Source organism: Lepidochelys olivacea (assembly GCF_965140295.1).
Source record: "Lepidochelys olivacea isolate rLepOli2 genome assembly, chromosome: 3".
Lineage (NCBI taxonomy): Eukaryota > Metazoa > Chordata > Testudines > Cheloniidae > Lepidochelys > Lepidochelys olivacea.
In genome coordinates, this window is record NC_140413.1 from 208,876,232 (window position 1) to 208,901,136 (window position 24,905).

At 57.3% G+C, this 24,905-nt stretch overlaps 1 protein-coding gene across 2 annotated transcripts in view; it reads right to left on the reverse strand.

Moving 5' to 3' along the window:
* Window positions 1-321: 321 nt before the first annotated feature.
* The window catches only part of SRF (serum response factor), a 37,283-nt gene continuing 12,699 nt past the window's right edge, over window positions 322-24,905 (reverse strand). Inside the window, exons 3-8 of one of the 2 annotated variants that reach the window (XM_084623415.1) lie at window positions 19,364-19,625; window positions 18,852-19,031; window positions 15,708-15,827; window positions 5,617-5,808; window positions 4,325-4,401; window positions 322-3,754 (exon numbers count right to left, since the gene is read on the reverse strand). In XM_084623415.1, coding sequence (XP_084479541.1) covers window positions 3,656-3,754; window positions 4,325-4,401; window positions 5,617-5,808; window positions 15,708-15,827; window positions 18,852-19,031; window positions 19,364-19,625 — 930 coding nt within the window. In that variant the 3' untranslated portion in view covers window positions 322-3,655. The remainder of the gene's footprint in view (window positions 3,755-4,324; window positions 4,402-5,616; window positions 5,809-15,707; window positions 15,828-18,851; window positions 19,032-19,363; window positions 19,626-24,905) is intronic. The other variant, XM_084623414.1, reaches the window with a different exon arrangement.

The following is a 24,905-nucleotide window of genomic DNA, read 5'->3' on the forward strand; positions in this document are numbered from 1 at the left end:
TGGCAACCAACCCTAAACCTTTTTCCCCCCCAGATGTTCACTTGTCAGGTCAGGAGCAGCAGAACACGTGGAAGAGGCTGGCATTGAATCTGTGGTTGGCTGATTGGCTTTCAGAGGGCTGTGTTAGCGAGTCAGCCTTTGTCATCTGGCCTGGGCACCCAGTTTGTTTCTTTAACTTATAATCAAGCCATTTCTGCTTGTGTGAAGTCACTTACAACTGGGAACGACATACACCATGCACGTCTCAGCCCCTCCCCTGGGTTGTTCTCCTTTAAGCACCCAGTGCCTAGAAGCAGACTCACGACCACCCAATCTGTGCACAAATGATACATTTATTGAAAGAGTATTTTTTAATACAAAAGAAAGCTCTGTACATAGTACTGTGATTACTTCCACATCCTTCCAGAAACACAACCCTGGAAACGTTTTAAAAAAACAAAAACAAAAAAAACCCCACAACCACCACACACACGGACGCACGCACACAACCAAGCACACGCTTGCACACACAAACCCCAAAACAATCAATAAAAGGAACTAAAAAGGTCACCACACAATAAATGCCATTTCATCCCTGATACACAAGTGTTCTGACAAGTCCGCACTTTAAATAAAATGCAACATTAGCGTTTAACCTGCATTTCCTTTGGAGGACAGGGGGAGCATTTCCTGACCTTGCACGGGGGCTTTAATCCAACTCATTCCAGCTCTGGCCAGGGGGTCAGTTTCACAGCACCAGCCCGAGAAAAACAGGGGGGAAAGGCCAGACAACAGCTCCAGACTCCCTCCCTGCCCTGGACTGACTCCTGGTTAGCAACACCAGGGGGAAGTTGCTGCCTGGAAAAGTGGCCCTGTACCACAGAGAGACCTGGGCATATCGTCCTAAGCCATGGCTGGGCTCTGCGCCTCCCCCCCATTACACGGCCCCACAATGGGTCAGGCGCTGCTTGGAACCAGGAGCTGCGCAGACAGAGGGGAGTGGAGAGCCTGGCTCGGAGGAAAGGCTCCGGGGAGCTCCCCAGCGCTAAGAGGAATGACTGGTCCTAGCATGTCCACACTCCCCAGGGGACCTGCCCTGCTCACCAGGGAACAGCACGAGGAGAGAGCTAGCGAGAGGCCGACCCCACTCCTCAAAGCGGCAGGTGAGAGGGAGAGAGAGCCATATCTGCCAGTGTTACCGGGAGGGGTGCCAGGGGCAGAGAACGGCCCCGGGGGCACAGGAGAGCCAGCAGCCTGAAACTCCGGCGTCTCGCCCCCCCCCCAGGCCTGGGTGCTGGCCTCTTGCCCAGCTCAGGGAGAATTAAGGCTTCACAGGGACATTGGAAACTTCTCCCGAAGCGGACTCAAAACGCATTGCTGGAGGCACTTGTTTCCCAGACTGACAGCAGCTTTAGGGAATGGGGTGCCAAGGGCAGACAGCCCCTTAGGCCCTGTCCCCTCCTCAGCTCTGAGGGCACCGTTCCAATTCCAGCTGTGCAGCGAGGCATACCCCAGCCGACACCAGACAGGGCCCTCAAGGGCTGGGGCACCTCACACCAGTCTCTCCCCTTTTCCCCCACTGGGGTGTGAACTCTCTGCCCCATCCTCCCCCACCCCCCTGCACCCATCTCAGCAGGAGCCAGCCCGGCAGCCCCTCCCTGCTCCCTGGGGGCCAGAGGCTAGACTGTTGCCCGCCACGCAGGCCACGCCAGGGCAGTAGCGCGGCCAGACTGGTACAAAGGACGCAGGTGCGCTCAGAGCCGGCAGGAATGGCTGAGCTGGCCCCCATTCAACGCCTAGCACCTGTGGGCACGTCGGGGGGGGAGGGGGGGCAGCTTAAACGCTAATGCTGGAGGAACCATGTCCAAGGTTACAATACATATTAAAAAGCAAGGCCCCTTCCTGTCCCTACCCCCCACCCCCACCGTGGTACAAACCCCATGAAAACTGTACAGGAGCTGGACTTTAATTCCTTGGAGAATTACATAAATACTGAGTTTAACACTTAGAAAAATAAAGTCTTTTTTTTTTTTTCAAGGCTTCTTGTCTTTAATTTAAAAAAGTTACAGTAGCGGCTTCGTTCCCGAAGGAGTCAGCAGCCTCCTCTTGCCCCAAAGAGCCGCTCACTGCAACCTACGTTCTCTGCTCCCCAGCAGGACAGGACACTCCCTCCGAGCGAAGCCTCCCCCCTCCTGCGGCGTCCACACCACCCAAGCACCTCCCTCTGGGGCACCCCATATCCCCTCCTGGAGGCCTGAAGGAATCCACGCCGCCCCCTTTTTGCCTCCTGGGCCAGGCTGCGCGGCAGCTCCAGGGCCCTGCAGTTTTTCCCTTTAACGTTTCAGTTGGTTTCTCCATCTCCCGTTGAAATGGTGCTTTGGAAAGCACTAACCACAGCAGGAACGGTGTCCGGCCACAGACAGCGCCCCCGGCCGAAGCCAGGCAGCACTGCGGTGCACAGACAGCAATCCTGCCGCCACATCCCTGGGTCTTCCCAGCCCTGGCACCCGAACGAGAGCACATGCTGGCCCCCGGCTGAGCCAGCGGAGATGATTTACGTCCACGGGCTGCAGGGCTTTCTGAGAAGGAAGGGGAGGGACTCACGCCCAGGTTACCTTGCTCCCAGGCAGCTCGCTAGTGTCCAGAGGGCACAAAAGCAACTGCCTTGGCCAGGTGGAACAAGAGACATTTATCATGGGAAATGCAAACCGCCATTTGCTTCCAGCTCGGTTCCTCCCAGCATCAACCCCACGCAACCTCCGGCCCCACTCCTCGGGGATGGTGCTGGGACAGCGCCCCGGCCCCCGGGGACCCCTGCCAGGCCAAGGAGGCACTGCACGGGGCCGGTGGGGCTGTAGTGACTGAGCTAAGGGCTCACTTTCCTGTGTCCCCGCAGTGCCAGGGCTACACGCAAGGGCAGTATCTTGCCCACGGCCTGGCACTGTCACCGCTGGGGGGCTTTCTGCCATGCAGGCTAGGCCTGGGGCTGCCACCTGGGCCAGAGAAGGTCCTGGCCAGCCCACCCTGCCAGCAGGAGAGCAGCTGGGGAAGATGCTGATGCCCCTGCATCCCTCTTGGCAGGGGGAGCAGGCTCAGCCTGGGGCACCCCCTGGAGCAGCTTGCCGTCTGCAGGAGGGAGCCTGCTGCTGGGCCATGCTGAAGGCAAGCTGCCTGGACCTGCCCTACCCCGCCCTGGCACATGGGCAGAGGGGAGCGAGAACTGGACCTGGGAGAGCTCCTTCGGTGGGGGCTGCTCCCGTCACGTCGCTGGGCCGGTGCCCAGCTCGGTGCTAATACTCCCGGCAAACAGCAGCTGGAGATGCCCGGTTGGACAGCAAGGAGCCGGGGCAGACAGCAGGCTGTTTATTGACATGGCGGGGCGAGCCCTCCCCTCGAGAGGAGAGTTTCTTTGGCTGGAGTGAGAAAAGCACAGGAAACGCAGCGTCCGAACGCAGCCCAGCCCCGGCTCAGTTCCACCCCGTGCCCTGTGTGTGCGTGCGTGTGTGTGTGTGAAGGAAACGTGAAAAGGCAACAATAAATAAGTGACGCAGTCCGTACGAGAGGGAATCGCTGCCGATCCTGGGGCCGGCGAGACGCTCCGCAGCCCACGGGCCAGAGACGGCACCCGGCGGGCAGCAGCTGCCGCAGTTCCCAGGCCGGGGCACCACAGGGCCTCTCAGTCACTCTTGGCGCTGTGTGACGTGTCCAAGTTCACCACCTGCAGCTCTGTCAAGTTACTGCTGCTGCTGCTGGACTGCTGGCCAATGACGGCCATCTGGAGAGAGAAGGGAGGAGAGCACCGGGGAGCGTCACGGGGCCTGCGGCTCTAGGGCCACCCCAGAATGCAGCCAGGGCCCTGGGGGACAGGCCAACCCGGAGAGCCAGCCTGCCAGCTCCACCCACTGCACAGGGGGCCAATGCCAGGCCTCCCCAGTCGGCAGAGCAATGCTTCGGGGCTGGGATGGGGAACCCTGGCTGCGAACAGCAGGGAGAAAGAGCAACTCCCCCACCCCTGCTGCCACCAAGCGGCCCAGGCTGCGGTCCTCTGCCTCTGCGGCCTGGCCAGTCTCCCCCACAGGCTGGGGGCGCTGCAAAGCAGAGGCTGACTGCGTTCAGAGCACCTGCCGTCCCAGGGTCAGAGCTCACCAGGCACAGTGCCTTCTCTCATGTCCTCCCTCCAGCAGGGCAGGGCAGGGCTGGGACACCCCATTACCAGTGACCCCTGGGGATCCCTGCGGCCAGGGGGGAGGGGAAGCAGCCTGCACGCATCCGCAGGGCTGGTGTGGGGGGGAGAGGCCGGGTGGGAGGCGCGGGCGAGGTACCCACCGAACTGCTCTGTGCCTACCTGGTGAAGCTGGACGGCTGAGACCGGAATCTGAACGGTGCCCGATGGGGCCGTCAGGAACACCTGGGGGACAGCACCTGCCACACAGAGACAGCGCTTAGATCCTCCGCCCCAGGATGCCGTGGCAGGCTGGGCCACGTGGAATAGCAGCCGTCGAGCCTTTGAGAGGCAGTTCGGCCACGCGCACCGGCTGCGTCACCCCGCTCCACACCAGACCAAGTGGCCACAACACGCAGGCCAGCTCAGCGGGGCTTCCTGCTGCTCTCCATCGCCAAGGCAACACAAAGGAGCCAGTGTCCACCCCAAGTCGCCTGTGCCCCCCCATACTCTTCCCTCCTGTTTCTCACCTCCCCCTACGTGCACCCCCAAATCCCCCCTCCTTTCCTGTTCCCCATGTCACCTGCGCACCCTCCCTGAATCCCCTTCCCACCCCCAAATGCGCTCCCCAAAATCCCTCTCCCTCCTGCCCTCACATGCACCCCCCCAAATGCTCCTCCTGTGCCACGGCATGCATCCCTCAAGTCTCCCTCCCCCTCCTGCCTGCCCCCCATGTTCTCCCCAAATCCCGCTCCTGCCCCCCGCATTCCCACCCCCACCTCCCATCCTTGGTGAGCAGGTCTGGGGCAAGGGGTCGGTTTTGACAAAGTCTCTTAGGGCTGAGGGTCAGTTTTTGCTGTTGCTCCTGCGGCAGAGGCTGAGGTAAAAAAATCTTCACCCAACCCCACTCAACAGCCACCCTCTTTCAAAATGGCTGCCCTCCCCAACCCTTCTCAATGGCCCTGGGGTCACAGGTGGCTCTTGGCACAACCAGGCCCCACTGCTAGGGAAGAGGGCGATCCCGCTGCTGCCAGCAGGCAGAGAGGAACAGGGCAATGGGGACAGGGGCCATGTTTGCTAAGGGCAGCCTGCCTCCCCATGGGAGCAATGGGGAAGGTGGCCATTTTTAAAAAGGGCAGTTCTTGGTGTGTCTCTGCAGGGCACCCTTTGGTTGGGACGCATACAAGGAAACGGCCCATTCACCGTCCATGTGTCTCTGCAGGAAACGCCTGTTGCCCAGCTCTGCCAAGCCGCACGTAGCCAGACAATGCCCGCCTAGAGGATCATCCGGAGATGCTGCTTTATGGTCCTGCTTTTTAATTCATTTAAACCCAGAATCAAGTGACCGCATTTCCCAGAAAGTTCTCAGGAACGCCCCTCTGTGCCCCAGGGCGGGGGCTGGATGCACGGTGGGGAGGGAGTGGGGGGCCATGCACAAGGGAAGCTGAGCGTACCACGGGGGGCAACCCTCTTACCCTGATCCTGGACCTGCCCGTGGGAGACCTGCATCGCCGAGGATGCCTGGGAGAAGGCATTGAGGACGGTCAGCCCCCCGTCCGCCAGGCCTGAGGTGGGCGCATACATCACGGCGTGAGGGCTGGGGTACATCATGTGGCCTCCCACCGTGGTTGGCACAGACGAAGTCATGATCGTTGCTGGCAGCGTCACTGGCAGGAAAACAGAGCAAGCGCTAGTCAGCGGAACGGGAGAGGAGACCATGAACTGCAGCCCCCCCCCCACTGTCCCCACAGGGCCCCCACACTGCACTGCACCCGCAGTGTCCCTCCACAGCACTCCTTAGGCAGGACAAGCACTGCACCCCAGAGCCCCCACGTCCCCTGCCCCAGCAGGGCCTACCCCGCACCCCTGGAGTAGCTGGCCCATGAGGATTCATGTCCAGCTGTGAATTGCCTGCATTAGATTTCAGGGATTTCTAAGAGACTTCACAATCTGCTCCTGCTGTTACTCCAGAGCAGAGGGCAGGTTGGCTGGGTGCATCAGTCGGGCGTTCTCAGGCTGGGATTTCTTCTATGTGTGACCTTCACTTGGTGTTTGCGGGTTTGGGGATCCTGGATTCCAGGGCCAGGAGGGCCTATTGGGATCACCTTGTCTGACCCCCTGGAAAGCACAGGCCAGAGACCGGCCCCAATCATTCCCGGAGCAGAGCTTTTAGAAAAACACCCAAACTTGACTGAAGAATCACCAGTGCTGGGGAATCTAGCACGACCCTGGGTGAGTCGTTCGCCTCATTTCCAGTCTGAATTTGTCTAGCTTCAACTTCCAGCCATCGGATCATGTTAGATCTTTGCCTGCTAGGCTGAAGAGCCCACTGTTAAATATTTGTTCCCCGTGAAGATTCTTGTAGATTGTCATCAAGTCACCCCTTAACTTTCTCTTTAAGCTAAACAGATTGAGCTCCTTGAGTCTATCACTCTAAGGCAGGTTTTCTAATCCTTTAATCATTCTTGTGGCTCTTCTCTGACCCTCCCCAATTTATCAAATCCTTACTGAACTGTAGGCACCAGAACTGGACATCGGATTCCAGCAGTGGTCACACCAGTGCCAGACAGAGATAAAACAACCTCTCTGCTCCTACACAGGATTCCCCTCTATGCATCCCCGGCTCCCGTTTGCTCTTTTGGCCAGAGCGTCACTCAAGGAGTTCATGGTCAGCTGACTACCCACCCCCACATCTTTTTCAGAGTCGCAGCTTCCCAGAATAGAGGCCCCTATCCTGGAAGTGTGGCCTGCATTCTTTATTCCCAGAGATATGCATTTACAATTAGCCGTATTAAAACACATACAGTTTGCTGCCACCCAGCTTACCAAGCGATCCAGATTATGCCGAATCAGTGACCTTCCTTTTCATTATTTACCCCTCCCCCAAGCTTTGTGTTATCTGCAGACTCTATCAGGACTGATTTTATGTTTTCTTCCAGGTCATGGATAAAAATGTTAAATAACCTAGGGCCAAGAACCAATCCCTGTGGGCCACACTGGAACCACACCCACTCGAGGAGTCCCTGTTTACAGTTATTTTTGTGACCTATCAGTTAGCCAGTTTTTAGTCCATGTCATGTATGCCATGTTCATTTTATATCATTCTCTGTTTTTTAATCAAAATGCCATGTGATACCAAGTCAACCCCCTGACAGAAGTCTATGTACATTATGTCAACACGATTACATTTATCAGTCAAACTTGAAATCTTTTTATATATATATATATATATATATATATATATATATATAAAAAAAGGTATCAAGTTAGTTTGACAGGATCTACTTTCCATAACCCATGCTGATGTGCACTAATCACATTACCCTCCTTTAGTTCTTTATTAATCATATCAGCTGCTCCATTATCTTGCTTGGAATAGAGGTCAGGCTGACAGGCCTATAATTATCAGGGTCATCCCATTTACCCTTATTAAAAACTGGCACAACATTAACTTTCTTCCAGTCTTCTGCAAATTTCGCAGAGCTGCAAGACTTATTGGAAATTAACATTAATGGTCCAGCAAGCTTCTCTGCCAGCTCTTTTAAAACTCTTGAATGCAAGTTATCTGGACCTGCTGATTTCAAAATGTCTTGAGTTTAGTAGTTTTTTTATTTAATACCTCCAGAGATACCAGTGAAATGGAAAGTGTGTTATCCCTAGATGATGAGACTATATCATCTGTTTATTCCCCAAATACTGAACAAATATTTATTGAGCACTTCTGGCTTCTGTGTTATTTTTTGATAACTGTACCATTTCCATCTAGTAACGGACCAATACCATTATCAGGATTCCTTTTGTTTCTAATATATTTTAAAAACTCCTTCTTATTGTCCTTATCTCTGCTACAGATTTCTGCAGCCCTTTGCTTCCCTTAACAATTTTTTATAATTCCTAATTTACATACATTTCTATCAACTTCCCCTAAATAAAAATATACACATGATGTTGCATTCCATATGTTTTATGGAAATATGCTGATGAGTGTAAATAGGATGTAACTGGAATATGCTTTATGCAAAAAGTCTCTTGTAAGGTATCATAACAAAGGTTATAACCTACTGACTATGTTCCTCCTACTTGTATGCATGTATCATTCATGTATCTGAAGCTAGAAATATGAAGTATAACTCTGAGATCCTATTGTAATTATGCAAAGTGTAGGCCATTAATGGTGGTTTAGAATCGTGATGGCTCCCACTGCCTAGGACAATTGGTTGTAAATGGTTTATTTACCTGCAAACCTTCCTGTGTACCTGTGGGCCAGCCCATGGGGAATGGAGACTCAGGGTCTTACAATGACATGTGACCATGGCACAGGCTAATAGAATCCATCTTAAATCTGGTACTTTTCCATTTAGCAGGAGGGGTGGGGACCAGGAGAGAAAAGATTCCTGCCTTGTGCCAAAGCTATAAAAGGGGGTGGAACAGGACAACGGGAGCCGCCAGTCATGAGAAAACCCCTGCTTGCCACCTAAGATGTCTGCTGGATTTAACAGACTGTACCAGGGGAAAGGATTGGGCCCAAACTAGGAAGGAGTCTAGTCTGTGAAAGCAGCTTATTGAAACATCTTTGAGGGTGAGATATTATCTGCAATCAGTGTTTTAAATTTACTAGACTTAGACTTGTTTATTTTTGCTTTATTTTGCTTGGTGCCTTACTTTGTTCTGTCCGGTATTACTTGAAGGGATAGCTCAGTGGTTTGAGCATTGGCCTGCTAAACCCAGGGTTATGAGTTCAATCCTTGAGGGAGCTATTTAGGGATCTGGGGCAAAAAGTGGGGATTGGTCCTGCTTTGAGCAGGGGGTTGGACTAAATGATCTCCTGAGGTCCCTTGCAACCCTGATATTCTATGAAACCACTTAAATCCTACTTTTTATACTTAAAGCACTTTTGTTTATTGATAAACCAAGAGTAAGTGATTAATACCTGGGAGAGCAAACAGCTGTGCATCTCTCTCTAGTAGTGATATAGAGGACGGATAATTTACTAACTTACCCTGTATAGGCTTTATACAGAGTAAAATGGATTTATTTGGGGTTTGGATCCCATTGGGAACTGGGTGTCTGGGTGCTGAAAATAGGTGACCTGCTGAGCTGTTTTTAGTTCAAGTCTGCAGCTTTGGGGGCCCAGACCCTGGGTCTGTGTTGCAGCAGGCAGGGTACTGAAGTCCCAGGCTGGCAGGGAAAAGGGGCTCAGAAGTAATTTCAGCACATCAGGTGACAGTCCCAAGGGGATCTTTGTGACCGAACGTGTCAAATATAATTAAAAAAAACAAAACAAAAAAACCAGCTGCCTTCATTCCCATCTAAGTCAGATCAGTTTTTTTAACCAGTCTGGCCCTTTTCCCCCGATTGGGGGAAAAACGGTTACTCGCCTTCTTTTAACCGTTGTTCTTCAAGATGTGTTGTTCATGTCCATTCCAATCAGTTGTGTGCATGTCGTGTGCACGACAGCCAGAAGATTTTTCCCCTAGCAGCATCTGTTGGGTCGGTCTAGGTGCCCCCTAGAGTTGCACCGTCATGGCACCCCACATAGGGCCCTGCCGACCCTCCACCCCCCACTTCCTTCTTACTGGCTACTCCGACAGAGGGGTAGGAAGGGGGATACTGGAATGGACATGAACACCACATCTTGAAGAACAACAGTTACGAGAAGGTGAGTAACCGGTTTTTTCTTCAAGGGTTTGTTCATGTCAAATGCAATCAGGTGACTGACTCCCAAACCCAAATTCAGGAGCTGGGGTCGTCCACCGATTGGAGCACTGCTCTTCCAAAGGTCGCAGCGTCTCTGGCCCGCTGGGTGATTGCATAATGTGCAGTGAAAGTGTGTATGTAGAACCATGTCACTGCTCTGCAGATTTCCTGGGTGGGAACCTGTGCCAGGAACGCAGTTGAAGAGGCCTGAGCCCTGGTAGAGCGTGCAGTGATCAAAGGAGCAGGCACCCCGTCAAGTTGTAGGACTCCCGGCTGCAGGACGTGATCCATGACAAAATCCATTGAGAGGAGACAGGAAGACCTTTCATTCTGTCCACCACTGCCACGAATAACTGGATGGACTTTCGGAATGGCTTCACTCTCTCGATATAGAAGGCTAGTGCCCTGCGGACCACCAATGAGTGAAGCTTCTGCTCCCTGACACTGGAATGAGGTTTAGGGTAAAATACAGGAAGGACGATGATGTCCTTGGTTGATGTGAAACTGGGAGATGACCTTCGGGAGGAGAGCAGGATGAGGCCTGAGCTAAACCTTGTCCTCATGGAACACAGCGTAAGGAGGTTCTGATGTTAGCGATAACCTCAGCTAGGAGGGCCCTATCAGAAACGCCACCTTGTATAAGAGATTGAGCCCTTGGTGACATGCTCCCTGCTCTAATGGCGGCCCCATAAGTCTGGATGGGACCTCAATTTGGTCCCAAGACAGGGCTGGCTGTCAGACCTGCAGATATAGCCTGTCGAGACCTTTAGGGAAACGGCTGACCAACGGGTAGGCAAAGACCGACCGTCCCTCTGTGCCTGGATGGAAGGCAGAGATGGCGGCCAAGTGAACTCTTATTGACGAAGTAGACGGTCCCTGCTGCTTGAGGTGGAGAAGATAATCCAGTATAAAGTGGCATAAAGGCGAGTGTCGGGGACAAACGGTGCTGCACCAACCAGATTGAAAATCTCTTCCACTTGGCAAGGTAGGTGGCTCTCCTGGAGGGTTTCCTGCTGCCAAGGAGAACTTGTCTGCCTTGATCAGAGCAAGAAAGCTCCACCAGGTTCAGTCATGGAGCTTCCACGCTGTGAGGTGGAGTGACTCGAGGTTCAGATGTTGGAGACAGCCGTGATCCTGAGTTAGTAAGTCCGGCAGGGTGACTGGGGTTTTCACGGACATTTCCAGGAGTGATGTGTACTAGTGCTGGCGGGTCCAAGCTGGAGCTGTCAATATAACTGAAGCTTCTTCCCTCCGAAACTTGAGGAGCACCTTGTGAATGAGAGGGATAGGCAGAAACGCGTACAGGAGATGGTCTCTCCATGGGAGGAGGAACGCGTTCGCGACGGAGCCCAGGCTGTCACTTAGGAAGGAGCAGAATCGCTGACACTTCCTGTTGCGTTGTGTGGCGAACAGGTCTATCGGGGGAAAGCCCCACCGATGGAAGATTGAGGTCATGACGTCCGGGTGAAGGGACCACTCGTGGCCGTGGAACGCCCTGCTGAGATGCTCTGCCAGCTCGTTCAGCACTCCAGGGAGGTACAATGCTTGCAGGTGTATCGAGTGCTCTACACAGAAGTCCCACAGCACGAGGGCTTCCTGGCACAGGGGAGAGGAGCGCGCGCCCCCCTGTTCACTGATCTAGAACATCGCCGGGGGGTTGTCTGTCCTGACTGATACACATCTCTCTGCTAGGTGGGTCAGAAAGTCTGGCATGCCAGGTGCGCCGCTCTCAGCTTTCTGACACTGATGTGTGGAGCAAGATCCGCCTGAGACCAGAGGCCTCGGGTTCTGAGGTCTCCCAAATGTGCCCCCCAGCCCAAGTCTGATACGTCTGTCACTAGTGAGAGGGACGGCTGAGGGCTGGTGAAGGGGACCCTGCACCTACGACCTGCGGGTCGAGCCACCACAGGAGGGAGTTGAGTACCGGGCGAGGCAGGGTTACAATCCTGTCCAAACTGTCCCAGACTTGCAGATACACTGACGCTAGCCATGACTGAAGGGGTCAAAGTCCGAGTCTGGCATACTGTATTACGTAGGTACATGCAGCTATGTGTCCTAGAAGTTTCAGGCAGTTCCGTGCTGTGGTGGTGGGGAATTGTCTGAGACCTTGAATAATGTAACCCAGGGCTAGAAATCTCGCTTCTGGAAGGAAAGCCCTGGCATGTGTCGAATCCAGTACCACCCCTACAAATCCTATCCTCTGAACCAGGGACAGCTTTAATTTCCCCTCATTCAGTAGCAGTCCCAGTTCATCAAAAGAAGCTCTTATGAAGGCAACTTACCTCTCTACCTGAGCCCTGGATCAGCCAGTCGTCAAGGTACGGAAACACCTGTACCTGCTGCCTGCACAGGAATGCGGCCATGACTGCCAGGCACTTGGTGAATACTCGAGGTGCCGTTGACAGGCCAGTCGGGAGGACTGTGAACTGATAGTGAGTGCTGTTCACCACAAACCTGAGGTATTTTCTGTGGGACAGTTATCATTATGTGAAAGTACGTGTCCTTCAAGTTGAGGGAGGCATACCAATGAAGGGATGATGGAGGCCAACGAGTTTGAGTTTCTTCACAAACTTGTTGTGTTCTCACAAGCCTAGGATGGGCCTGAGCCCACCCTTGGCTTTCGGTATTAGGAAATACTGGGAATAGAAGCCCTTACCCTTCTAGTCCTGAGGAACCTCTTCCAATGCCCCTACTCAGAGGCGTAAGTGTACCTCCTGTGTAAGGAGTTGCTCGTGAGAGGGGTCCCTGAAGAGGGAAGGGGGATGGAAGAGTGGGAGGGCACAGAATTGGACAGAGTATCCCCTTTCTACTGTGTGGCGCACTCAGTGGTCTGAAGTGATACGGGACCATGCACGGTAGAAAGGGAATAGTCGGGAAGAGAAAGTAAGGTGGGGTAGATCCAGTTCTTGATCTGGTAAGCTGTCCTTGTGCGCACCTCCAAAAGGCCTGTTTCTGGCCCCCAGAAGGCTTGGTCTGGCCAGAGCCCTGGCCTAAGGATGGGTGTGGCCTCTTCCTGCCACTCTTATTCCTCCTCTGGGAGCCATCCTGTCAGTTTTGCTGATAAAATCATGGAGGAGGTTGCATCCTTAAATGCCTGAGTTGTGTGGTGGATGTGTATACCCAGGGACTTGAGGGTAGCCCTCGAGTCTTTTAAACGGTGCAGTCTTCTGTCTTTTCAGAAAACAATGCCTGATCTTCAAAGGGTAGGTCCTGGATGGTCTGTTGGACTTCATGAGGTAGTCCAGAGACCTGAAGCCAAGAGGACCTCCTCATGGCCACCCCCATAGCCATGGTAAAGGCAGCACCATCCACACCCTCAAGAGCCGCCTGCAAGGAGGGCCTAGAAATGAATTTGCCTTCCTCCACCAAGGCCTTAAATTTGGAACGGGAGTCTGGTGGCATCAGCTCGACAGACTTGGCCATCACTCCGCAGGTTTTAAAAGGAGGATCTGCTTACAATGGCCTGTTATTGTGCAATCTGGAGCTGCAGACCACTGGTGGAGTAGACTTTCCTCCTGAATAAGTCAAGCTTTTTGGCCTCCTGGTTTTTAGGGGAGGGTCCCTGGAACCCCTGGCGCTCCCTTTGGTTCACAGCACTCACCACCAGGGAGTTGGGTGGAAGGTGAATGTACAAGTACTCATACCCCTTGGAGGGGACGAAATAGTGTTTTTCATTTCTCCTCGCTGTGGGAGGCAAGGAGGCTGGAGTCTGCCACAAAGCATTTGTGGTTTCATTTATAGTTTTAATAAGTGGCAGCATGATACGCAAGGGTCCAGAGGGGGCGAGGACGTCCACCATGGGATCCGCATCCCCGACCACCTCCTCTGTCTGGATCTCCACGGTTGTTGTGCAGAGTGGCCCAGAACGTTGCAGGACCCTACTGCCCTCCAAGGCTGGGACCGTTGACATGCCCGCAACAGCCTCATCTGGGGAGGACGAGGATGAAAACACCGGCCCATGGCCCTGGTCACTGCCCTTGTCACCCAGGGGGTCGCAGTGCTCGTGGGGCTGGTGTGCCGATGGCGCTGGGATCGTCAGTGAGGAGCTCAAAGTGGCAGGCAGGAGTGCGGGATTTGTCGCTGGAGATAGACCCAGTGCCATTTGCTGCAAAGGGGGGGACAGATGCCATTGTGATTGATGCCAATCTGGATCTCGATGCCTGGCTTGGACCCTGGGCCTGACGATAGGCCCCGGGAGTTCGAAAGGGCCACTGAGTTGGTGGTTGCCATTGAGGTGCCCACGGCGCCGAAGGGGGCTGGCAGGGTCACCTAGATCTAGACCTCCTGCTGCTGGACCTGTCTGAGTGATAGGACTCTGCCTCAGACTCCGAAAAAGTAGACCACGGAGGAGCGATACTGGCTGGTGCCGAAGAGCGGTGCCAGGCCTCTGGGGACTGATGTGGTTCCCCCCACCACCACCCATGGGTGGTCGGAGCCGGCGAGTGGTGCGCCAGAGATGGGGACCAGCGTGACATCATCGCTGGCTTGCCCCTAGATGGAACAGGTGGCCTGGCTGACACCGGTGCCTCGTCCCTCCTTGGGGAAGGCGAAGCCGTCAGGCGAATAAGGTCCCGTGCCGCCTCAAAAGTCTCCGGAGTAGAGGGCGGTTGAATGTCCCAGCCATGACATAGTGGGCCAGACTCGACTGGACCCCTTGTGGGGCAGGAGTCGACGAGCCCCTGGGAGGCGCTGGGCCCGAAGTAGGCTGAGGTCTCCCTGCCACTGTCTCCTTAGGCTTAGAAGGGGGGCAGCACCCCTCACCTCTCATTTCTGGGGCATTGGGGATACAGATCAGCACCTGCCAAGAGTCTTCTGTTCAGCACCGTGTTGGTGTCGGGAGTCCTTAGTCTCCTTTCTAGGAGCCGGCGCGCTGAGCGGAGGCTCCGCCGATCACGGGCGGAGATCAGATTGCGGGCGGAGGGCTGCCTGCACGAGGCTAAGCCTCAGTCTCTGCTCGCAATCCTTAAGGGTCCTTGGCCAAAACCCTTTACAAACGCGGCACTTGTCCTTTCGGGGACTCTCGCCAAGGCACTTCAAACAAGAAGTGTGTGAGTCACTTTTTGGCATCAACTTTCTGCAGACTTCACATAGTTTGAACCCCAGCAACCGAGGCATGCCCCGGCAGTGGGGGAAACCTCTAAAATGAAAACTTAGCTTACTACTACCTTAAGACAAAAACTACTGTGGTATTTTGTATATAGTTCACTGCTAAAGGCACTTGCAGAAACAAGAGCGAGGGACATTCCAGCTAGCCGTCACCGGTGGTAAGAAGGAACTGAGAGGGTGGGGGTTCAGCAGGGCCCTATATTGGGCGCCATGAAGGCGTGACTCCAGGGGGCGCCCAGGCCAACCCTACGGATGCTGCTAGGGGAAAAATCTTCCAGCTGTCGTGCATGTGGCATGCACACACCTGATTGGAATGGACATGAACAAGCACTTGAAAAAGAACGGAGACTTTTTGGGCATCTAGTAATATGTTCTTAAATGATTCCCAATGATCATTCACATGGGTCCAATAAAATTCTTCCAACCAGCTGATGTGGATCGTAAACAGCTTTGTAAAATTGGTTCTTTTAAAGCACCCAGAATATATATTACTGGTCTGTATTTTATTCTGCTTGCACATTATAAATATGATTAAGTGACGATCACTTGGACTTAAGAGACCCTTCCTTTTTAGTTCTGTGATCAGTACCTCTCTGTGTTAGGACAAAGAATAATAAAGAACTCCCTCGTATTGGCTACAACACTTTTTGTGACATACTTCCTGACACCCTGAGAAAGGTGCAGACCAGCCCTCCATGGCTAGGGAGCCACAGCCAGGCCTAGTGGCCGGGGGCAGCGAGCCAGCCGCCGAGGAGCAGGTTACCTGTTCCACTGGAAGAGGTCTGGACAAGGTCGGTGCTGCTGTCGCTGGATGGAGACGTTTGCTGTGGGGCCTGATGCACCTGGATGGCCTGCACAGGAACCTGCTGCGTCACGGTGCCCCCTGGGAGGAGAGAGGAGAGCCCTTCACCGCCCGCTGCCACCCAAAGGCAACGCAGGGACCTGCCAGCCCCGCGCCACACCCCCGCCCCCCTGCACCCGCAGGCCCAGGGCAGGAGGAAAGGGGAGCAGAGCATTTAGGCCCCACTCGGTGGCCCGCTGCATGTTCACACGGTAAAGGGAGGAGACCTGCCCCGAGACGGGGTGTGGCAGAGGCTGCTCTCTGCATGCACCTGATGGCGCCTGCCCGCCCGCTGGAGGAAAGGCCGGACCTCCTGACTGGATTTCTGCCCGCTCCCTGGCTGGGCTCAGCAGCCTTGGAGACTGATGTCAGCGACCCCCCAAGGCATTACAGCCTGCAGCCAGCCGCGCAGACGGGGCGTGTCAGGGCCTCTCCTTCACGGCCCTCCCCACTTGGCATGCAGCCCTTGCCTACCCCAGACAACAGAGAGGCCAAGGGGGAGCCTAGCCAGCAGCCGTGTGTTCTGCCCCCTGCCATGCCCACCCTGGCAGGATTTGGAAGACCCCCTCACAACTGGGACTCTACTCACTAGGCTACCTCAAAGGCTCCTGGTCCAGGCCCCCATGGCAGCAATCCCATCCCCTGCCTCAATCAGGAAACGAGCTGGGGTGGGGCTAGGAACCTCCTGCCACGGGCCACAGCCCGGGGTGTGCGGAGCTGGAGCCGAAACCCACCACCCAGAGACGTGCTAGCCGAACAACATGCAGGTGCCACATCCGATCTAAGCCAGGCGAGGGCCACAGGCGAGCCTCACGCAGCCAGCCTCCTCCAGGCTCTCTGCGCTCCAATGGGGGAAGCTCGCTGCAGCCCTGGACGTGAGGCGGACAGAGCTACGAAGCCGGCTCTCTCTGTAGCTCCTCCGGATGCTAAAGGAGATGCCCGATGCTCTTGGGAGCAGCCGTGTGACACAGCACAAGGCCTCCAGTCTAACCTGCTGGGCCCCAAAGGAACCATGTGCGGTTTGTGCAAGATACACACAGAGCACAGCAGTCACCAGGCCGGCTCAGAGCAGCCCAGGGTCCCATCTCTGACACGAGCCAGGACCAGCTAGTCCAGAGAGAGGGCAGGACACCAAAAACGGGCAGGTATGGATGTTCTGAACCCTGCCAGTTAGCAACTGGCTTCTACCTGGAACCACGAGGACACACATGGCCCCTTGCACACACCAACCCTGGCAGAACGTTCCGCTTGCCAAGTCAAGACACTGGGAAATGCCAGCTCTCCAGCTGCCTACGCAACTTGAACTCGGCCCTTGTGCGTCCTGGGAAGGGGTGAATCGATTCATGATTTCCTTGTGTCCTCATCATTCGATGTGTGGCCCCACACAGCACGTGCAGCAGTGCACTCGGCAGGGCTGGAGAGCGCGACTCTGCTTCGCTCCCATTCTTTTCACGCCGGGTTTTATGTGACTTCCAGTGTTTTTAAAAAGCAAACAAACAGGAACCTCGCTGAGCCCTGCCTGGGTCATCTCCAGGGGTAGAACCTTTGATCCACAGCACAGACCTCCAGCACACGGAGTAACTGAAGCTATCTTCTACGCCAGGGAGAGTCACGCTTTGCCAGCGGGGCTGACAGCAGAGGAGTGATGGGACTTAGGGATCCTGGGCTCGGTACCAGGCTCTGGAGGGACGTGTGCTCATGTGGGCACAGACCCTTCCTGTCCCTGCCCCACCATTTCTACGCATGTCCCCTTCTCCTCCTATCCTGCTCTATTCCCATCCTCCCCCAATTGCATGTGGGTCAATGCAATGCCATTGCTTCCTCTTCCCTCTCCGGACTTCCCGGGCACCAGCGGGGGGCACTGAGGGCACAGGAGAGACCGGCTCTGCTCAGTCTGGTCCCCAGCAATTCCAGGGAAAGCCCGGCTCAGCCTGTGGCCTGGGGCTGGAGCATGTTCAGAGCAGACAGAGTGTTTGGAGATGGTTGCTGCTGAGCCTCTAACAAATCTGTCCGGAGCATGTGCAAAGGGGAATTTTCAGAGAACTACAACTCCACTGAATCTGGGCAAATGGTCACAGGGGCAGCAAAAGGCACCTCTCCAGCCCCCGGACTACTCCCTTGTCCCTGTTTCAAAGCACAGAGGTGCTAGACCAGCTCAAAGGACAACTGTAAACACACAGCCCAGGCCCGAGGACATCGCCCGGGCATTCCTGCATCCCACCCGGACACTGGAGCATGGCTTTTAGCTGGACGCCCCACCTTGACTCCTAATGGCGAATCCCCCCGGCTGGTGACAAGTAAACCCTATTGCCAGTTTGAACTCCTCAACTCCAGCGCCCAGCCGGGGAGCTCCTTCTGCCCCTGCCCGGTAGGTTCCAGAGCCTTCTGCTCTCGGCTGCTGATCTGGAACGAGACCAATCTCCATGCATGTCCAGTGGGCTCTGGGGACTCACTGCTCTGTAACCCTCAGTATATTCCTGCTCCACTTCGGACCCTGCCTCGTCTCTATTACCTGCTGGGGGGAGTTCAGGGACCCTCCACTGCCTCTAGCCTGACGCCCTATTAGCAGATCACCTCCTGTAACACCGCTTTGTTGGGGCAGCTGCCTCTGTTCTTTTTAAAAGGGTTCAGTCACCCCAGTGAGACAATTGGCTTCCCCTCCACAGCTCCCAGCTCCCCAAAATCAACACAGCTCCGCCGCCAAGGCTGGAGAGAGGCACCTGGGTGGCCAGCAATCTGCCGAGACACCCTTCCTCCTGCACCAACTTCCACAGCTGCCAGGGCCCCGTCTCCACGGTCAAACTCAGCATGCACAGTCTGCCAGGCTGACGCCCCCCTCCAGCTAGGGGGCTGTGCCCAGCCCCCTGCCTGGGGAGGCCTTGCAGAGCGGTGTGAGCCCAGCTGGACGGATCAATTCAGCACGGACTGCAGCGTCCCTGCAGCCCGCGCCGCCCTGGTCTAGGCTACTGCCCCCCTGCCAGCCAGCAGGCAAGCACTGCCCTTCAGCCTGGCATGGGCCATGCCTCCCCCCTCCCCCGAGAAAGCCGAGGAGAAGCGAGCGCTGACCTGTCAGAGACACAATCTGCCCTCCGGCTGTGGCAGGGAAGCGGAAGACTGTCTGCTGTGCCTGCTGCAGCTGTCCAGCTGTGCCCGCGGCCGCCTGGCCCTGCTGGCTGGAGAGGGCCAGCGAGTGCGACTGTAACTGAGTGAGAGGAATGGTAGGGGTCCCAGGAGGGAGCGAAGCACCTGCCGAAAGGAGGGGGAAAGAAAGGCTTCATCACGATCAGCTCTTTTCACCTCCTCCAGCCCCAGAGCTTGTGCTGAGCTTCCTCCCAGGGGCAGGCCTAGACACAGCCGCACGGACCCAGCTTGGATCCCTGCACTCCCCACCACAGGCATGGAGGCAGCAAGAGCCCATCCCCGCTCGCCCCTGGGGCAAGGGCCTGGCAGCAGGGATAGCGGGCAGAGAGCAGGCCCAGCCAGCATCGCTGTGGGCAAGGCAGCCCTGTTCACTTCACCCACAACCCATCAGCCTGGTGCCAGTCCCCGAGAGCCTCCCACCCCTGGCGTGCACTCACCTGGCATGAGAGTGAAGCCGCCGGGGAGCTGCATGAGCCCTCCGGAGGCCACGGCACTGGTGCCCGTGGTTTTGAGCACTGTCCCATTGGCGCTGGTGACGGTGTTGGGGCTGACGCTGGCAGAGACTGGCGCTAGGTAGTTGGTGATCGGGAAGGAGGGGCCACTGCTGACCTGCATGGACGTGGAGGTGGTGGGCACGGTCTGGATGGTCGACGTCGTCCCCGGCAAATTGGTAACTGTGAACGCAGGCTTCAGCGAGTCCTACAAGAGAGGGGCAGGTGAGGGAGAGCCAAACCGGGTCCTGGGCCCCATCCGTGCCTCACCCCCAATCAGACCTCAGGGCTCTGCTAAACCCCCAAACCAAACCAGGTCTTGAGCCCCATCCACACCCCACCTCCAACCAGATGTCGAGGATCGGCCAAACCCCTGGGTGAGGGGCTACGCAGGCTAGCAAGTAAAGGGAGCTGCTGGGAGCCAGGGGCAGGCCCATGTGAGAACTGGGGATTGGACCAAACTCCCTGAAACCAAAAATCCACACTATGCTGCCACACCCCGCTGCTCTGGGCATACCCCCGGGGCTCCGGGCACACCCCGCCTCAGCACGCACAGGGTTCTCCCCCACACCCAGCTTTGTTCTATGGCCGGGTACTTAGCGGCCATATCACCCACCAACCAAACCACACTCAAAGGAAACACCAACTATCCTGCTCTTGTTCCAGAGATGCGTGACCACTCAGTACAAGGGACGGACAGGGGGCCAGCCCTGGGCAGGAGGCAAAGGAATCACAGCTACACAGGAACCTTGAGATCAGCTGCACCAAAGATGGGGACAGAAATTAGCCAGACCTGACAGGGGCCCACGCTGGGCAGAAAGAGATCCTGTCTGTCTGCCTTGGCCCCAGCATGGGTCACAGCTTGCTCCGGAACAAACCACCCTGTGCACAGGTCGGGAGGAGCAGCGAGCCACACGCCAGTGGGGGCCCCAGCCCTCAGGGCGCCAGCTTCCCCGGGCTGACAGCGCCACCCAGCTGCCAAGGATTACAGAGCTTGTGTTTGGAGGACAGCCTGGCGGACCCAGAGCTCCCACGTGCTGCGGCCAGCCTGTCATGCTGCCAAAAAGCAGGAATTCACAGCCTGCCTAACAGCTAAAAAAGGGAAGGCAGCCCATTTTGGACAGGCCCAGCCAATCCAGAGCGCCCTGCCTGTCTCCCCCAGGGGAGGGGAGGGCTGGGTGGCAGATCCCCGCTTGCCAGGGCACTGAGATTCCCTGCAGTCGGAATTAGAACGAGCATGTGATAACGGAGAGGAGCCAGGCAAATTCACTTTCCATTATCTCAGCGGCAGTCTCCTGTCCCCACGTGTAGGGGCTGGGAGTGGGGGCACGCGACACTCACGGAAAGTCACTGGCCCCAGCCCCTCACTGGGAGGGCAAGAGAGAGTGACCCCAGCCACCCAGCCCACCCTGCTGCTGCTGATACTCCCAGGGGATCAGCCAGCGATTCAATAGCAGCTGGCTGGGCGGGCTGTCCCCACTGCCTGACGCTGACAGCAGTGCACCCTGGGTATCGCACCCCCCCCGGGCGCTCGCTGTCAGCAACGCCCACAACTCACGCCACCTGGTAGGCTGCCCCGCCACCCGTTCCCATGGCACATCTCAGCCCCCCCGGGCTCGGTCCCCACTCTGCTCTGTCAGGGCAGTGAGAGGGAGCCAGCCCCAAAACTCCCCCACCGTCTTCTGGGGATCCCCTACCCGTCTGTCTCCTGGGATGCGGCAGAGGCAGGGCACACTGCACCCCAAGCCGTGGGGATGTACGTCACCGCTCTGCAGCGCCCAAGGCTGGGCGGGGAAGAAGAGGAAAGAGGTGTGTTTTCTCTCCGAAACTAAACTTCGAAACAAACGGACCAAAAAACCCAAAAACAAAACAAAAAACCCAGCCCACCAGCCCCTCCCTTGTTTCAAAACACAGAGTTGCCAAGTTTCATTTGAATAGTTGGACGGCCCTGGAGACTTGTGTCCTGGTTATCCTCCCCATGGAGCCCCTGGACATGGTCCTGCCAGCGGGCCAGAGCCCAGGGCTCCTCAGCACAGCCCCGCGGCCGCGACAGCCCCCAGAGCAGCTCGGCACACGGCAGCTGGACTCCAGAGTGGGAGCAGCAGCCGCACCTATGGGCGAGGACCAGGGTGGGGAGCAGAGTTTGTCCATGCTGCCCCACACTCCTAGGGCAGGAGTGGACGGGGCGGGGGATGGGGGGGGTGCTAGGCACTGGGGATACGGTGGGTTTCACTCAGGCCCAGGCCCGGCAGTGTGGACACGAGGAGCCCTAGGTCCAAGCACAGGCCAGAAAATCCTTCACCGGGGTTCAAATGCAGGGCAGATGCTCAAGCCCAGGGCTCCCTGACATGGGTCAGCTGACTCGAGTCCTCGTAACCTAGACTTATGGTAGTGTATAGACATTACGCGTGCACACAGAGCTGCCAGCGCCCCCACCCCCTGCCAGTGCCCCCCCCAGCAAGCGTGCCCACACAGAGCTGCCAGTGGGCCCCCCCCCCCCGCAAGCATGCCACTGATTCCCTTACACACACACCCCCCGCAGAGGGCAAAGTGAGAGAACTCAACGTTTATTATTTGGAGTCTCAAGTGGGAGGGGCTGGCCTCAGGATTTTGACCCATTGGGGCTGGCAAGCCCAGGTGTCCCCCTGCCCAGCCTGGCAGCTCCCTGGGGCAGGGCTGTCCCGGCTGGCCTGGGCAGCCTCATTCCCACACAGCACCTGCAGTGGGCAGCAGGGGATTGAGGGGAATCCGGGCCAAGGCAGCACCCACCCCCAAAAGCCAGCTCTGCAGAGACCCCAGCTGGGCACAGGTCAGTGGTTCCCAGCCCTCTTGGGCAGGGGAATCCAGGGGCCAAGCAAATTTATTTCCAAAGAGAGGTTGGGGGCCATACAAGGCTCTGGGGGCAGGTTCCCTGCTTTGCTAAGAGCCTGCCACTGCAGCTAGCATTCCAGCCCCGTGCACACAGATCAACTTCCGGTGCGAACTCCAAACCCTTCCCTTCACAACCCGTGCGCCTCCCGCCACCTTCTGCGGGGAGCGTCCCTGGCTCCTCCACCCCCGCTGCAGTCCCCGGCGCACACAGCTGGCATGTGCTGCACGCCACCTACCCCAGCAGATGCACAGCCCCTGGGGGCCCACAGCAGAACAGCTCAAGTTAGAGCAGCCCCCATGCCCTAGGCTCACTCTCCACCTGGGCGGGGCGCCTTGGCCCACTGGCAGCATGCTGCACGTCAACAACCCACGCAGCAGGGGAACCGGGCAGCAGCTGGGGCTGTTTGGAGCAACCAGGGATGAATGAGCAATGGGCCAGGCCCCATGTTATTCTGAGGGGGGCAGAGCTCTGCACAATCACCCTGAGGTCCCTGCCGCACTGGAGAATCATGGAATCCAAGGCCAGAAGGAAGCAGCAACTCCTCGTGCCAGCCTGACCTGCCTAGAACCCGGCACGTGCCCCTGGCAGAGAACAGGAGGGACCCAGGTGCGCCATGGCCCCTGCCCGCTGAAATGGAGGGGAGACATCTAAGTGAGCTCTACCCAGGTCATTCTGGCAAGTGAGCAGAACCCCCACGCTACAGAGGAAGGGGCCAGCTTGTCCTTGTGTCTCCGGGAAGGCTCCCACAGCCGTGTGCCGGGCACGGCCCGCCTGCCAGCAGGGCGCTCTGGAAGTGTCCCGGAGAAGGGGCGCCGGAGATCCAAGATCTGACGTCCCCACACGGCAGGTGAGAGATGTGAGTCCCGGGTCAGTTGCAAAGCAAGGGAGGGGCCACCCCAAACCAATGCCACTTCCGGGATGTCCGGCCTCTCCCCCACACCTGCTGCCCAGCCACATTCCAGCCCCTCGGCCACTGCAGCTGTTCCCTTTGTCAGCACACAAGTGGCGCCTGGCTGGCCAGAGCAGGAGGAAGGGGGCCAGGCCTGTCCTGGCCCCACTCACCACCACAGGGAGCCAACCTCCCCGCAGAGCGGCAGAGAACCAGGAAACCATCAGCTCCCTCCCCTGGGGTTCACCCAGAGGCCTCTTCTCTGCCCCCTTGCTCTCCACAGCCAGCTTACAGCTCTCCCAGGCCAGGCCCATCCCTCAGGGGAGCCCCGCCAGCTGCTGACACAGAGCCTGGAGCAATGACTAGCGAGCCTCCCAGGCACCCCCGCACGGGGAGCGCTGCGGGAGCTCCCAGCTGGAGTGTGCCTGCCCTGGTCTGCGGCAGGGTCCCCGGGGGGCAACATGCACTCAGGTCAGGGACAGCGGGGCAAGGAGGGTCACATCCCACACCCATTTGCAGTAGGCTCAGCACCCCCCACCCCCGTGCCCCCTTTCCCAGGGCAGGGTGAAGGAGAGCCCTAGCTAGCAGGGAATTATCAGGCCTCACAACCGTTACCTTATTTCCCCTCCTAACCCCGTGGGGCAGGAGAGGGCTGTCATGCCCACTGAGCAGGTGGGGCTAGAGGCCCAGAGAAGTTATGGGGTACTGGCAGCCTGGCCTGGACAGACATGAGACGGCTGGCTTGCCCCTGCCAGGCCCAGGAGGGATCAGGCCAGAGCGCTCAGCTCCCACCTGCTCTAAGGGAACCCGCAGGCTGACCCAGCCCTCGCAGGGGGCTGGCTGGGATGGGGGGCTGCCTCCCTGCCCCTGGCGGCAGCTGCCCGCTCTGTCAGGGGGTGACAAGAGCAGGGAGGCTCACGCCACCTCCCACTCCCAGCTGCCTACCCTCCCTGGCGGTGCAGCTGTACTGTCCCCTAGGCCAGTGTCCTTCCCTTGGGCAGGCAGTGACCAGGAGCCTTCTGCCCACACATACCCCAGCGCAGCCCTCGCTGGCGGGCGCCAGGCTGCAGGAGAGGAAGGGGGGCCCCGTGGCAAGCTGAGCCAAGCCCAGAGGGACAGAGCTATGGGGGGAGGAGAAGGGCCAAGGCAGAGCTCAGTGCTACTGTCTGCCCCAGGTGACCGTGCAGTGGGGTGTGCCGGCATCAGGCGCGGCTGAATCAAGCCAAATCTCCTGCCACTGAGCTGCACCAGGACCTGCGCACAGACAGCCCTCTGCCAAGGGTGGGAGGCACCTGCGGGGGCCTGCGTAGCTCAAGGCACCAAGCTGGTCTCTGGCCACATCAGTGAGGAGCAGGCCCCCACAGGTGCCTCCCACCCTTGGCAGAGGGCTGTCTGTGTGAGGTCAGACCTCAGCAGCTTCACCATGCAGGCCCTGCTGGGCTAAGCACCCGGCCAGGCCGCCCACGCCCCGGCCAGGCCGAGCCCCAGCACGGTCACCAGCTGCCTGCCACTGCTGCAGGGATCAAATGCTCTGCCTGGGGCACCATGCTGGACAGTGCCCCAGGAGAGATGGTCCAGCCCGCCCAGCACCTGCCCCCTGCATGCACCACATGCCATGCTGCAGGTCGCTGCGGGGCACAGGCTGCATGCCAGAGTGGAGAGCAGGCCAGAGACATGACGCCCATTGCTAACAGCCAGGGGAACTAACCTGGGGACACTTCCCAACC